This window comes from Phyllostomus hastatus, unplaced genomic scaffold (assembly GCF_019186645.2).
Source record: "Phyllostomus hastatus isolate PE091 unplaced genomic scaffold, TTU_PhHast_1.1 phas_contig_210, whole genome shotgun sequence".
Lineage (NCBI taxonomy): Eukaryota > Metazoa > Chordata > Mammalia > Chiroptera > Phyllostomidae > Phyllostomus > Phyllostomus hastatus.
Window position 1 is genome coordinate 26,695,134 of NW_025333737.1, and position 16,152 is coordinate 26,711,285.

Here is a 16,152-nt window from a genome sequence, read left to right on the forward strand (position 1 = left end):
GCCAGTCTCTATCCGTATCTGAGAAATGCTGAATTAAAGTTAAACCGATTTCTTTACTGTAGAACTTCTAAGAGCCTTTCCTATGCTAGTGTAAATTGCAATTTTTTAAAACTTATTTGACCGTTGATGTGTATGTGTATGATGTGTATGTGTGTATCAATTTGTTGTATCCATTTATTTATTTACGCACTCACTGATTGCCTCCTATACGTGTCATGACCAGAGATCCAACTCACAACCTTGGTGTATCAGGACAACACTCTAACCAACTGAGCTACCCAGCCAGGGCCTGAAATACTTTTCGTGAAGTTTTATTAATAGCTCACAGACATGTCTTCAGAGATCCTGAACTACCCTCAGCGATCTTCCGTAGGAGAGAGAAGAAACGGTAAACGGGGGGGCGAGGTCAGCAGTTGTAGAGCCTGCGGGCTCCAAAGATGACAGAGCGCCTTTCTCAACAACACGTGAGGGCCCCGTGCTGCAGGCGACAGGGGTCTGGAGTAGTCAGTAACTGGTCTCGAGTCCCAGGAACTGAGTGCCTTGCCACCACACGCATATTGTTTATCACCACACCTTAGAGTGGGGTCCAAGTTCAATCCCTGGCATTCTGGAATGTGTCTTTGTGGTAGCAAGTCTGGTGCCAGGAAAACCTGTTCCAGCAGACAGCAGACTACCCACTGCTCCCCTCCCGCCCTCCAACCGCCTGAATCCCATCCATCTTCCGGGCTCCGATAAGCTCACTCCACAGCGCCATCCTCAGTTGCCTGGGCCACATGACTTCCCCTTCCTTTGATCCTCTGACCCTGGCTGCCCAGTGGTGCTAGTGGACTGAACTGAATCAGGCTATGACCTCCTCAAGGCAAGGATCATGGGCTATTCTCATCATCTGAAGCCATAAGGTAGGACCAAATAAAAACTTGTGGATGACGGTGATGCTGGAGATGATGCCCTGGCTGTTACATACTTGCCACCAAATAGCCCTCAGCCAGCAACCAGCCTGTCTTTTGACTGAAGATACGAACCCTCCTTCCTGTGAGATCTCAGGAAATGATGTGAGATACTGTATGTGCAAATGCTTCATCAACAGTAAAGCATCAAACAAATAAATAATCGTCATTAATATGGTTTCCATTGCCCTGATCAGTGAGTGATTGGGGCCAATGACTGCTAGCTTTCGATTGGTCTTTCGAGTAACTGAATCCATCCCATCTGCCCTACACACTATGCGGTTTGTTATAATGTCCATCTTTTTAGGAGCCCATTGCCTGGTAGCCTGACCACTGGCCCCACTGCTCCAGACACCCACAACCGGTTGACCTGATGCTTTTCCGATGTCTGGACACCTTTACGTGGCGCACTGGAGGTGGTTCTTGAAGTAGTGGAGAGCCTGCTTGAACTGGATTTGGGCATTGCTGTTGGTCCGGTATTTGCTGTAGGTCTTCTCCAGGGCGGCCAGCTCCGGGTCCACCTGTGACGCGTGGGCCTGGTGACCTATAATCACATCTGGGCAGGACCCCACGAGCAGGCTCCCGAGCCCATCGATAAAGAACTCTGCAAGAGAGAGGGAGAGCGGGAGAAGGAAATGTGAGCTTCAGCCAGAGACCCAGGGCCATACTCCAGGTCTGGGACGAGAGTCAGGGGGAGGTTCAGCTTCCTGCAGAGCCACCTGGCTGAGCCGATTTGGAAGGAAATCAATAAGGTCATTTCTCAGACAGAGATATGGGCAGAGAGGCAGAGAAGCACAGATTAGCTTTCCAGCCGGACAGACAGACTGTGGACTCCAGGACTGAGGGAATAAGAGGGGAAGGAGGGAGGGCAGTTAACCAGTTGCAGATACATAGGAAAGGATTTTAGGGGAAATGAGAATAGGAAGCAGAGTGGGGAAAGGGGGCGTGGACAGAGCCATTGAGGGGAGGGGGTGAGGAAGAGGAAGGGTGTCTCGGACAAGCAGGAATAGCCTACAGGGGGCAAGAAGTCAAGGAGAGGGTGAAGAGGGAGCCAAGAGAGGCCAGGAGCTCCTTAATTTGGGGTGAAAGGGAAAGGAAACTCACAGTTGCCGGGCAAGCGGCTGTGATCAGTGGAGCATGCTCCCAAAAGAACAAACTTCTAAGGCCAGTTCGTAACCCAGCGGCCGCCCGCCCCTCTCCAGCCTCCCCACCTGAATGAGCCACGCGTTGCAGGCGGGGGTCGAAGCCGACTCTCAGCAGCCGGTCCGTGTGGGCCAGGAAGAAGTTGACGACGCCGCTGGTCACCACGCAGGTGGGGAAGCCGTCCACGGGCCGGAAAGATCCTACCCTCCGGTGAAGACAGTCGCCATGCTCACTCTGCTCCAGCAACAGCTTGAACTGGAACACATTTCCAAGCACACTGCCGCCTACCTAGCCCGCGAGCAGAGAAATCCACGTTAGAGAACACAGACTCGACATCCATCTTGCCTCCGTGAGGACTGAACCTTAGTTACAACAAGAATCACATCCTTTTTCTATCTACCCTTCATACTGTCCCTCAGTTACTCTCTCCTTGCTGTTGCAGCCACAGCCTCCAGCACAGACTGCCGGGTCCTTTGATCCTTCGTTCCTACTCACTCCAGAAAATCTGGTTGGTGAGAGCAGAAAGCACTTATACCAAGTCGAAAGGGCAGACAAGTTCTCTGCTCTGCTTAGCCTACAAGCAAGCTCGTCCTTTCCAGAAGAAGGTAACTGTTGGGAACCGCCCTGCCTGGTATCAGAAGCTGTAACCCCCACCAAGGCTAAGGCTGAGGGAACGACCTTGGACCATAAGCCAGCAAGGAGACAAAAGTTTATCTCCCTGGCAAGAGCGCCGCTTCTGCTCCTATTACTTCACCCTGCCTGGCCCCCAATGCTTGGTCGGCTAGCCAATGACGGGTAAGATTCCCCAAGGAGGGAACAATATAAGACAGGCATAATCAGGGGGAGGCCCCCAAGGAAGGACTTTGAGGGGTACAGCAAAAAGGGGTGATGGACCCTCGCCCCTCAGCTTTGACATAGCCTGAGTTCTCATGGTCTGTGAGAGAATCTCCTTATCTCTTGGCTGCCTTCCTTCCCTTGCTCTACCTAAGCCTGAAACAATGACAGAGGGTGGTGCAGCCCTGTGCTGGAAAGGGTGGGTTCCCTGGGTAACCAGGCCTAAGAAAGAATGTGTAAAATCCTGTGAAACCTGCTTTGTTTAGAATGCTCTCAATTGAATGATAAGGGTCCAAAGAAGAAGTTTGTTCCTTAAAGTTTTTTACAGCTCTTTGACCCTGACTCAAAATAGGCCCTCAGAGTTCCTTGTTATCTATTGTTTGATCCTTACTGCCCAGCAATGAGTAATGAGCTTTACCTGAATTCTTATGCAAACGAACCCAATAAAAAGCCTGCTTGGGCGGGAGAATGGGGTGCTCTCCCCTAGGGAGGGTGGCCATGGCACTCCCCACTAGAGAGAGTGGCCATTCCGTTCCTACTTCCCCACAGGACCTGGTTGTTTCTGTGTATGTTTTTGTCATGTGTCGACGAGCCATCCGCAGCGTTCCGCGGTCACTGCCGGTGGGTGATCGCGTCAGGTAACTCACTCCCTTCCATTAGCAGGAGCAGTATTTGGGTGCAGGCAAGAGCCCGCATGCGCAGTGGTCCGTACATGGAGTCTCCCCTGTTGGGCTTCTTGCAGCTTCTTGCAGTTCTCCCATTCTCTGCTCCCCACGCACCTCTCTGAGCAACTGTGCATTTGTGGGGGACACGTGCACTTACATACCTTTTCCCATGCAGAACAGGACAAGTGAGTACATCTATTCCTGAACCATCATTATCATTCAAGATGGCATAGTAAAGCCCACTGCTATCCCCCATCACCTGTTCTTTCCTCCGTCCTTTTCATAAATGAGCCATCTGAGTTTTAAGTGCATTATATTAAGATACAGGGCCCTGGCTGGCGTAGCTCAGTGGATTGAGCGCGGGCTGGGAACTAAATTGTCCCAGGTTCGACTCCCAGCCAGGGTACATTCCTGGGTTGCAGGCCATAACCCCCAGCAACCGCACATTGATGTCTGTCTGTCTGTCTGTCTGTCTCTCTCTCTCCCCCTCCCTCCCTTCCCTCTCTAAAAATAAATAAATAAAATCTTAAAAAAAAAAGATACATGGAGTTCACTATCCAGGTAAAGAAGAAACTTCCCCATTTCCTTTGCTAGGTCTGACCACGTGGCCAAGTCCTGGCTGACGGACCACGATGTAGATAGATCACATTTTTAAAAGAAGATGATCTTCTCCTTCTTCGCTCCCCTTCTCCTCTGGCCTTGCAGCTGAGGACCCCGAAGGTGATGAAGCAGCAAGAGAAAGAAGCTGGTCCAGGATGACCTCAGCGGCAGGGTCAAGTGCCAGCTCGGGTTCCAACATGTGTGGGAGCCACACCTGCTCTCTCGTTGACGCTGTTGATTTGGTCTCTGGAAGAGCAGCCGAGGGACCGGAGCAGTCACCTGGGTGCTCTGGGGACCGTCCGTCTGGGGTAAGGGTTGGCTGTGGTCACGATGGCACTCATCCACTTTCTTTCTTTTTTAAACAGCTTTTGTTGAGATATCTTTGACATGTTAAAATTGTATATGTTAGAGGTATACGGCCTGATGTTTTGACATATACACGCATTGTGAAAAGGTCACCACGGTCACGCTAACTGACCTGTCTGTCACTTTAACGTCAGTATCATTGTGTGCGCCGAGGAGATGCAAGAGCTGCCCTCTCCCAAAGTTCCGCAATACGCTACAGTGCCATTACCTCCCGGCACCTTTTTCTTCTCTTTTCTGCATGTGCGTTGACGTTTGATGTTTTTATTATTTTCTTCTTCTTCTTAAAATGTCATGAGGGATAAATGTGCTTTTAAAGCTTTGTACCATTTACACTTATTTTCAAGAGGTGTGGGACAGAACCAAAGCACCGCTTGCTCTTTCATCCCTCGCCACTCCAGGGAGGAGGTCAGAAGTGATGCGGGAACACATCGTTTGAAAGACGAAACAATGGCGGGTTGGGGTGGGGCCACCATGTTCTCCAGGAAAAGTAAGTATGGAGGCAGAAACAGAGCTCGCGCATCTCCCGAGCCCTGGGGTGGTGCTCTGCACCCCAGAGCTGCGCTGGCTCTTCATCGCCTGCATCGGCCCCTCTCCCTCACCTTCCTTCCCTCTCCTCTTCCTTCTTTTCTTCTCCTATTCCCTCACCTACTTTCCTCTCTTCCCTTCCCCTCTCCTTCCCTCCCTTGGTTGTTTGTACAGGTGGCAACCCTCCCTTACCACATCCAGCTCTGTTTTCTCCAGAACATCCACCAGCATCTCAATCTTGGTCTTGTTGTTGAAGAGAAAGTCATCGTCCACCCAGAGAACGTATTTGGTGGTGACCTGAGATATGGCCAAGTTCCTGCCAGCAAACCAGCCCTGCAGGTGGAATGAGGCTGGATCAGTGGTCACCATGAGAATAATCACACGGGGGAGCTTTCTCATCCCCGACAGCTAGGCTGCACCCCGGACGGATTAAGTCAGACTTCGTGGGAGTGAATCCAATATACAACAGCGGTTGAGAGCCACTGGGTCAAAGGGAGTCCATGTCTCAGAGACACTGGAAGGAGGACCAGGACTTTGTGGATCAGAGACAGAAAGACTAGAAAGCCCTTTCTTGGCCCTGTGGCCAGTATGGATGGAGGGATGCCCTTTTCCATCTGATAGAATCTCTGTGGCTCTCCTTCCATGTCTCCTTATGTTGCCTGGAAGATGCTGGAAGGAGGGACTCTCTGGTATGTACAGTATCCACTTCCTTCTGTGTGTCTTTGGAGGAAGGCATGTGGCAGAGAGACAGAGAGAGAGCCGCTCCAGCCGGGGTAGAATCACAGGGGTGAGAAGTATCTGTGTCCTTGGAGCCGTATGTCAGGACTCTTCGGGATGTCAGACACCTCAAATCACTTAGAAGGACCTCAGTCAACTTTCACACCAAGTGTGAGGAAAGTCAGATTAGCCGCCCTGTCAATGCAGAATGGTGAGAGTGGCCTGATTTCTCTGTGAATCTGGAGTCAGCAAGGGGACCCAGAGAAGAGTCTTACTCCTTCCCACTTAGGACCGGGCTTCCTTGGGAAGGCCACTGAAGCAGCCCCATCCAGGGCGGCACCTGACTCGGGGGCCCTCTTGTGTCTCCCCATCTGGGAGGGACATACCTTCCCAAAGGGCATGAGGTAGTACTCCACGCGGCTGTCATTAATTTTCAGAGGTTCCTTGCTGTCATCAGCCACGATCACAGTCAAGTCTGGGTAATACTCACGAAGACTCCGGAGCATGGCCATGAGCTTGTGGGGACGGAGGAAAGTTTTGGTGGCAATAGTCACCAGGTCTCTGAGTCTCCTCTCTGGGCGAGAAAGGGTAGAGGTCAGAGCACTGTCTTTCGAGAAGCCTCACTGTCTTACGTGCATTGTCCTGGTGGTCTCATCGTGTCGCAGCCTCTCGGTGTCTGTGGACCTCATGCCTCAGAAGATGCTTAATAGAGGTTTGTTCGGTGGGTTGGAAAATAAACATATTTATGTATCCCTATGCTCACTGCAGCGTTATTCATGGCGGCCAAGATAAGGAAACAACCTTAGAGAGATGACTGGATAAAGAAGATGTGGTACATCTAGACAGTGGCATGCAAGTCAGCCGTAAGAAAAGATGAAATGCTGCCCTTTGTAACAACATGGATGGATCTCGAGAGTATCGCGCTAAGCGAAGTAAGTCAGACGGAAAAAGTCACTCCTATGTGGGATATGACACTGAAAACAACCAAATGAACAAGCAAGACAAACAAACAAACACTTACAGACGCAGACCACAGTGTGGTGATTACCAGAGGGAAAGGGAGTCAACTACACGGTGACGGGAGGAGACTTGGCTTGGGGTGGTGAGCACACCGTGCAGTACACAGAGGCTGTGTTAGAGAGCCGTACACTTGGCACCGACATAACTTTATTAACCAGGACCGCTGCAAAGAATTTGGTAACATTAGAAAATGAATGAATCAATGAATGAATGAATGAATGAATAAATAAATTTAAAACATATGGAGTTTGTAGACATTTTGTCTGTCTTATATTCTAGAGGGTTTTTTTGGGGGGCCTGTTTGGTTCCACTACGCCATTTCCAACTGTCCGTTTGAATGCTTTATGGTGTGCTCGTCTGCCACACGTTGCTCGCCTTCTGTTTTCGCTTACTACTCGGAGCTGAGATGCACAGAGCCTTTCCCTTCAACATGGAAGGTCACAGGGCCCAGGAAGAGGACAGAAGGTTTACAGGACTTGAGACCTGTTCCTGCCATCAGCTGAAATTCCTACAGAGAAACCTGCTTGGACTTGACGCTCAGGAAGATGTGAGAGAATAGGTCTACTTGGAGATTGGGAGGACCGGACCGGATTGTCCACCTTAAGGCATGTGATTTACATAAAAGGCTGGAGAAGGGACAGCTGTTCCAGGAAAAGACCCTGTGCCAAAACAGCGGAAGCTGCTGGTATGTGTCTGGAATTCAGCCACCAAGGGTGGAGCCACGCTGGTTGACTGAGCACGTGGGGGGGTTGCGTGGGTGGGCTTGGCTGGAGTTAGTTCCTGCGGAAAACCACAGCCCTACCTAGTGTTTGTGAGTGAGTGCTCTGCAATCCCACGACAGAGCCGCTTTCTCAGAATGACAGGAGTCGTTCCTGACCCCCCAGGTTGTTCCATTGCCCCAGCTTCTCCTGGTCTGAGGGAGAGAGGGGGAAAGGCGTGAGCGGAAAGAGTTAGGTAGATCCCACTCAAGAGCATGTCAAAGGAATCCTCCCTTTGCTTTTCTCAGGCCACGTGACAAGCTTGGTTCTTTTGTTAGAGAGAACCAGGAGTGTGAATTATCACAGGTTGTGGTCAAGGTAAGGGATTCCTAGCCAAGTTGGTGGTGTGGCTCTCTGCTTTCCTCCCTCACCCTACAAACAGTCATGATCAAGAGAAATACAAAGAGACAGCCATGCGCAAACATGCATGACTTTTTTAGTACAGGGCCAGTGGTGCAATGGATAACGCGTCTGACTATGGGTCAGAAAAATACGTGACTTTTCTTCCAAGAAATAGAAACAAAAAGCACCAAGCAGGGGCTGGATTCCAGGCTCAGAGCACCACAGAGGAGGCGGGAGGCTGATTCCGAAAGGTAATGCAGTAGAAGTGTCTCCTGGGATGTGTGGGTCCAGAGCCGGGCTTTTTGCTAGAAGCCAGGGACTGAAACTAGGTCGCATTCCCCCATGCCCCATCTACTACCTACTTACTGCACAAGGAACCCCGAACAGCTATCACCCCCATACACCTCTCTGGTTGCAAACAGAGATGATACCATCTCACGGCAGGACCTGTGTGAAGCCACCCTCAGGCCCGGCGACCGGCTCCTTGGTAACTCCAGCATCACCGTGGGGCAGGAACCCAAGACCCCAGTGTCAGAGAACGGACCGGGAACCTGGGGAACCTGAAGGCAGGACCAGCTGTAAAGCGGTGAGATGGGAGGAGGTCAGGAGAGGAAGAGAGGAAGTCAGGGGAGGAAGAGAGAAGTCGAAACAAGCAAGCAAAGGTCTCCTCCTGAAGATGAGCTCACCAACACAAGTTCCAAATCACTCAAAATTAATATGGAAAACAACAGCCAGCTAGTCTCCCTTGTGCAGACGAACCCGCTCCAGAGAGACTGAAAACAATAGAGACATCTGACAAGGATTTAAACAGAAAATGTTTCAAATCTTTAAAGCAATGAATAACAGAGTCGCATATATAAAAAAGAAAATATGAAACAAAAACAAGTATAAATAAAATGAGAATAGTTGAATATGAAAACTGCTTACAAGTTATTGAAGGTCAATGTTAAGAACGTAAAGTGGGGCGCGACTTCAGATGTATTTAAATGTTATAAAAGCATAAGTGAATGCTATGAACAATTTTATGACAAAAACTGACCCTTTTATGTCAAGTGGATACTTTTATGGAAACATGTAAAACACTGACTCAATGTACATACAGAGTAATAACCATGAAGACACAGAATTACATTTTAAAACTTCCCCCCTTGCCCTGGCTGGCGTAGCTCAGTGGATTGAGCGCAGGCTGGGAACCAAAGCATTGCAGGTTCGATTCCCAGTCAGAGCACATGCCTGGGTTGCAGGCCACGTCCCCAGTGGGGGCCACATGAGAGGCAACCACACACTGATGTTTCTCTCTCTCTCTTTCTCCATCCCTTCCCCTCTCTAAAAATAAATAAATAAAATCTAAAAAAAAACCTTCCCCCCTTTCCTTCACATGTTCCCACGTTTAATCCCTAACCACATACCTTGCAACTCAACCCCCTCAAAGACAAAGGGACCAAATACATTTTAAGAAAAGTTCAAGAGACATGTAATTCCTACTTTATTACCATTCATTTCAGAAAATAGTTTTAAAAACAAAAAGGAAAGCTACCCAACTCATTTTAAGAGACATGTATAACATTGAAAACTGAACAAGGATATTCCAGGAGAAGATATATTCATTTTTGAATACAGGTGTATAAATTCTAAATAAAATAGTCATAAATTTAATTCAGCATTTAATCAGATAATGCATTGCAATCAAGATGGGTTTATTCCAGCAATGCAAGGATATTTCAGCAGCAGAAAATCAATCCACATAAATTGCTGTATGAACCCATATCAAGGGGAAAATTTATTTCAATAGGCAGAAAAATTACCTGATAAAATTCAGTACTTGTTCATAATAAATACTCTTAACAATGAAATAGAAAACAGAAAGTAGAAATAGAAAATGCTTAGCAATAGAAATAGAAGGAAAGAAGGAAACTCTCTTACCCTGGTATATCTACCACACTCCCACACAGCAACCATTAGTGGGGTAACATTACAATATTCTTCTTAAAGTCAGGAACAAGCGAAATTGCCTGCTACCACTGCTACTATTCAACACTGTAAAAACAGAGATTTTAGCCAAATGCAGTAAGACAAGAAAAAGAAACAAATTTTAAGAATTGGAAAGAAAAGGACAAAAATCATCATCATTTGTCTAAGAGACGCTATATGTTAAAAAAATCATTAGTAAGAGTGAAACAAAGATGTGGTTTACCAGTTCAACATTCAGAAATTACCAATGTCTTCTCTACTAGCAGCAACCACTTAAATGTAGAAGGAAAAGATCCAATTCGCAGTAACAATGAAAGTATCAGGTACCTAAGACTAAATCCAATAAAATATGTGCAATTCCCTTAGAAATAAAATCCCAAAATAAATTACTGAAGAGACCCTGACTAGTGTGGCTGAGTTGGTTGAGTGTCATCCTGCAAAGCGAAAGGTCACCAGTTCAATTCCAGGTCAGGGCACATGCCAAGGTTGTGGGTTTGGCTCTGGGTCAGGGTGCATTCAAGAGGCAACCAATCAATGTCTCTCTCCCTGTCTTTTTCCCTCCCTTCCTCTCTTCCCCTCTCTCTAAAATAAATAAATATTTAAAAAATAAGTTACCAAAGAACTTATGGAAACTACAATATAGAGAGGTCTACTGAACTCATTGTTGGGAATATCCAACTTCATAATATTGAGAATTCATCTCTAATTAATATTTAAATTCTACAAAATTCTAATCAGAATTTCAAGGCATTTTAGAGGGTCTTGATGAGCTGACCCAAACATTCTAATGGAAGAGTAAAAGACCAAAAAGAACTTTACATTAAAAAAAATTTTAGAAATGAAGTACAGTTATCCCAAAGTACAGGATTTATCCCTACTAGATAGAAAACCTGTTATAAAGTGTATCAAAACACTATGGAATTAGCCCAACAGTAAACAGATCAGTGCAACCGGAGAAAGCCCAGACTCGGGCTCCTGCGCTTAGGAACCTTGGGGTGTGGTGGAGTGCAACACAAGCCAGGGAGGAGGGAGGGAGTATACGGTGTTGGAACCACTTGCTATAAATAGAACAAAAGATGAGATCTCCATCACATGCCTAAGAAATAAAATAAAAATAATTTCTACGTAGTTCAGTTAACTCAATGGGAAAGCAAACACATACATCTCTGGAAAAAATCCAGGAGAATATCTTTCTGGCTTTAGTGTAAGGAAAAATTGCAATTGTACTACAGTAAAGGATAAAGATTTCGTGTAACGAAAGACCCCAGCAACGAAATCAAAAGACAAGCCACGGGCTGACAGAACAGCAGGATCTAGACCTTCATACCATACGGTGTGAAAACCTTTACGAAACGTTCCAAAGATACATAACCTCACACCGTATGCATTGTGGGGGGGGGGGCAGGGGAGGGTAGAAATCTACATATCAGACGTACAAAAGTAGGGGGAGGTACACGTGATTGTGGCTGCTGGAGGCAGGGAAGGGCAGGGGTTGTGATTTCCACCCGGTCTGCAACACTCTGTCTTTAAAACAAACCTGAAGCCCTTTAAAAAGTGTTTTGGGGAATTTTCTTAGGCTTATTTTATTTATTTTTTGAGATAGTTATATTAAACAAATCTTTTAAATCACTGCCCACAATATTTCTATTTTAAATAATTTAATATATGTTTTGAATAAAGTCATTTGAATAGAATAGATTATATTTTAAATGTGTAGGTAGTATATTTTTTAAATGCGAAGTAATTCAAAATTCTAAAATATAGAAAGTAATCCCATGAAGATACTTCTTCCCACCCCTGTCCCCAACTACTTGGTTTCCCCCCAGGAGGCAACCAATATTAGCAACTTCTTATTTATTTTTTCCATAATTAAGCAATTATGTAAATACACTCTCCCCCCCCACACACACACTTTTTTCTTTTACATAAATTGTAGCCTGCTCATCGCTCTCTTCCGTACCTTGCTCACATCTCGGAAGGCATTTGGTGTCCGTATTTAAAAACCCCAACCCTTGTGCTTTCCTCCTCCCTCCTTCCAGAACACCCTACTTTTAATGTTTTTTTTTTCATTGCAAAAAAAAAATGTTATTTCACACAGATGTAAGTGTCTGTAGGATAATTTCTAGACATGGAATTTCTGGCCCAAACAACACACACACTTGGAATGTTAAGAGTGCCAGTTCCTCCAGAAGTGTGTCTCACCAGCCCAGGTTGTGAGAATGTCTGTTTCCCACTCCTTGGCCAGTCCTTTCTGATACAGACGTAGTGTTCATGGGCACTTTTCTTAGTGTGATCCTGAGCATATATTTTAATGGGTAAAAGTCTTGCCAAACTTAATTTTTTGTTATTTGTGCATTTTCCACTGGCTTATTAGGTGTTCTTTACTTACGGCTTTGCAGGCACTCTAAGTAAAATTAGACCTTTCAGGTTAATGTGGGTTGAAGATATTTTTCCCAATTTGTTTTTTTTTTCATTAAACTTTACGTATGGTGAGTCTCTGCCACAAAAACGCCAAAAAATTTTACGTATATTATGTGTTAGTCTTCTCTTTATAGCTTCTGGGTTTTGTGTTATATTCAGAAAGACCTTATACTCCAATGTTATTTTTAAACCACATTTTTTTCTAGTACTTAAAAAAATTAGATATTTGATCTATTTGGAATTTATCTCGGTATGAGCTATGGGACAGATTCGGCTGCTTATGTACACATAGCCACACGGTCATCCCACAGAGCTTCTTAAATAATCTATCTGTCCCCCTTTAATTTGAAAAGATACCTTTGTCACAAGGTAAAACTCTGACGTGTCTATTTCTGGAATTCCAATTCGATTCCATTGATATATTTATTCACGCCCCAGTACCATTCTGTTTTTATTCCTATTATTCTTCCTTATTAAAATGTTGCCGGTCATTAGGTCTTTCTCAAAATAAGCACAACCGTACAATAGGCATCAGTAAGCAGTATCAGAGCGGCGTGCCCTCGAACTCCTTCTCGCCACACAAAGCTTGCTGTCAGGGGCCAGATCTGAGCTGCTGCTCTGACGGAGTCTCTGCCTCCGTCTCAAAGGGGATCCGGGTTCCACCAATAGCGCTACAGGATGCCACCCTGCAGCCCCAGGGACAAGGGCCTTACCTGGTCCAGGGTCATATAACTTGGGGAGGACAGGATGGCGGATGGTCACTGGGAACTTGGCCACTGAGGACTTGGATTCCAGACTCACTGCAGAGAGAAAAAGGGTCAGAGAGGTCAGCAAGCACCATGTCTGGGTCACTCTCCACGCTACCCACGGAAGCCCATGCAAGGCGGGGACAGAGGTTTGGTGGACGGCGTCCCGGCTGGGCTGAGACTGAGGACCTAATAGAGTCCCTCCGCGCTCTGGCTCCTGACTTGCTGTGCGTCCCTGCCGAAACCTGCCGAGGGTTCCTCAGCTCACATTTCTTGCCCTTGTTAGAATCTGGTGGGGTAGGGAGGAGTCAGAGGGTGTGAATCAAATTTGACTTTGCCAATTCTTATCTGAAACGCCTTGGGCAAATCACTCGATCTCCTCCAGCTACAAAACCGGGATGACACTACCTGCCCTCTTTTAATTCACACGGTAGTTTTGCGAAAGGAAATGTTTGAGAACCTGAAGGCGGAGAGAACCCACTCTTCAGTGTGCGGTCATGAGTAATCTGTCCCATGTCCTATTTCTTTATGTTAGTGTCCTGGGGATGCTATAGGCAAAAGAGAAAAGGGAGACTTCAATTCATCCACAAAGAAACCGGGCTCCCCTGAGGAATTCCGGGGAGTTCCTAGAGCAGGGGTTGGGGGTGTTGGTTGCGGAGGAAGAGTCAAAGCCACTGCCCTTTGGATGAGGCTGTTCCCCGCATCCTTTTCCTGTTAATACCAGGACAATAAACAGATGCATCGACTGGCTCCTTCCTCTACCACAGCTGAAGGATTCGGTTTTGAGAACTAGAAAACGGGGAAGAGAACTGGATGGTTTCCAGGTACGCAGCATGCATGGCCTGTCCTCACAGAGGGACGAGCAGGCATTTCACCTGTCCTTCCTTGACTCCCTTCTATGGGCTCAGTGGCAATGTGGGGATAGTACTGGGTACTGTCATTCAGGAGTTAGGTGCCTAGGGTTAGACACAGGAGCAAGGGGAGCCTCGGAAACGCAGACAGGCTTCTGGGAGGAGAGAGACCTTGAGAGCACCCAGTGGAGTTTCCAGCTCCCTGTTCGCCATCCGAGGACAGGCTCTCACCCACGTCCACCTTGTGGCGCTGGTACACCGTGCTGGTGTAGGTCACGTGCTGGAGGATGAAATTCAACAGCGTCCGGTCCCTGGTCGAAATGGTCAGCCGCTTCTGACCTCTGCCCTGTACCACACTGTCTGGGATGTCAACGAGGGTGTGGAATGTCCCCAGAGAAGCAGTCAGGGTGACCTAGGGCGGGTGAAGTACAAACAGGCTAAATGCAAGGGAGGGCACATGCCCAGCGTGGCCAGCAGGCAGAGTGAACGTGGGGGCGAGAGGAGGGGCGTCAGGGGCGTCCCGGAAGCTGGGGCCTGGCCCCACGGGCCGTCACTGCTCCAGGTCCAGCAGAGAAGCAACAAGCCCGGGGGCCTTCAAGCAGTTGCCTTTCTTCTTGACCTACAGGATACCATTTTTCTAGGTTTCTTCTTCCTCCCACAGGCAGCTCCTTTCAACTTCCGTTGGCCAGCCCTTCCTTCTCCACTGGGCCTCCCCATGGAGGTTTTTCAGGGCTTGCTTCTGTGCCCTTTGCCTTCTTATTCTAACACCTTCTTCTAGAAGATTTCATCCACTCCCAAGGCTTGAAATCCCCTCTACGTGCTGACGGTTTCAAAATGCATGTCAACGGCTCATGGCTTTCTGACATCCAGCTGCCTGGTTGGCTGCCCTGCTTGGAAGTTCCATAAGCAAATCCAAGTGATAGCTTCCAAACCGAACTACTGATTTTTCTCTATAAACCTGTCTGCGCCCTCTTCCTGGTTCTCCCTGCCTTGTGAATGGCACCTTCGTCCATACAACGGCTCAAGTGCCCCCAGTGGAAATCGTTGCTGTTCTTCTGCCCTTTCCCTCACACTTGCAGCTAACCTATTAACCAGTCCTATCGGTGCTACCTTCAAAATATAGCTGGGATCGGTCTACTTCTCTTCATCCCCATTGCTACTCTCCAATGCTACTCCCTTCTCTGGCCTTCTCGTCTTCTGCAACGGCCCATTATGTTTAGGAAAAGGAGACTAGAGTATGTCCCTCCTGCTGAAAACGCTTCAGTCAGTCAATGGATATTTCCTGATAGATCCAAACCACAGGCACGAGGGAAGAGTTGTGACTGGGACAGACACCTTGCCTTCAAGAAGCTTATAGTCTGCTGGGGAAGAGAGGCGATACACATGCAATAGCACACGATGAGGCAGCTCAGATACAGAGAACGCTGTGAAGAAGACAGCAGAGTACTGAGAAAGCGACAGAAGCAAGTGGGGTGGGGGGCTTAGCTGGGGGTGGGGGCAGAGGAGGCCCCTGCAGGGGGGAGTAGCTTTGCTCACTGATCACCCCTTCCGACCTCTGTTTAAAACGCAGAGGTAAGGAAACTACCACTACATTTCCCAGACCCCTTTTCAGTTGGGGTTCTTGATGTGATGAATGTCCCGCCCGCCAGTCAGATATACCTGCAGAAGACCCTGATTTGGAGCTTTGTTAAGTGTGGAAAGCGGGCAGGGCACGGGCGCCCATCTTGGTGGTGCTAATCCTGACAGAGGCAGCGCAACACAGGAGCCACGGCTGCGGCAGCAGCTTCTTCTTGCAGAAGCAGCAGCCGTGTCCGTGGGGACTCAGGGCTTTGACGTGGTCCGCAAAGTCCTCCCTGGAACCGCAGCCACTCCTATGGCTGGAAAAAGTGTGCCCTCCATAGGCACCCTTCTCCCCACCCCCCACTTCAGACCCATGTCTGATATTGAATCTGGACGGGGCTCTGTCAGAGTGTGAGACTGGGGGAGGGAGCATGGGCGGTGAGTCAAGGACAGGATGCCACGTGCACAAAAAGACTGGGAAGGGGACTCTTGCCTCGTAGATGGTGGCGTTGGGTCCATCAAACTGGAGACCTGCAGGGTGCAGACAAGAGGACAAAAAAGAAAACAGCATCTGAGAGGGTTCCAAGGGCCGTCTGAGTCTCTCCCACCTTCCCGGCTGACTCCGTGTCCTTCCAGAGTCCCTTTAAGTGTCCTCTCCTTTCCAGGGTATTCCCTCTCCCCCAGGG

General features: G+C 47.9%; 1 protein-coding gene across 2 annotated transcripts in view; it reads right to left on the reverse strand.

The window, feature by feature from the left end:
• Positions 1-16,152, reverse strand: part of B4GALNT2 (beta-1,4-N-acetyl-galactosaminyltransferase 2) — a 38,899-nt gene that overhangs the window by 2,465 nt on the left and 20,282 nt on the right. The window contains exons 5-11 of one of the 2 annotated variants that reach the window (XM_045837035.1): positions 15,960-15,997; positions 14,138-14,318; positions 13,023-13,109; positions 6,184-6,371; positions 5,273-5,413; positions 2,159-2,378; positions 1,344-1,551 (exon numbers count right to left, since the gene is read on the reverse strand). In XM_045837035.1, the coding sequence (XP_045692991.1) occupies positions 1,346-1,551; positions 2,159-2,378; positions 5,273-5,413; positions 6,184-6,371; positions 13,023-13,109; positions 14,138-14,318; positions 15,960-15,997 (1,061 nt within the window). In that variant the 3' untranslated portion in view covers positions 1,344-1,345. Of the gene's footprint in view, positions 1-1,317; positions 1,552-2,158; positions 2,379-5,272; positions 5,414-6,183; positions 6,372-13,022; positions 13,110-14,137; positions 14,319-15,959; positions 15,998-16,152 lie in introns of both variants that reach the window. The other variant, XM_045837034.1, reaches the window with a different exon arrangement.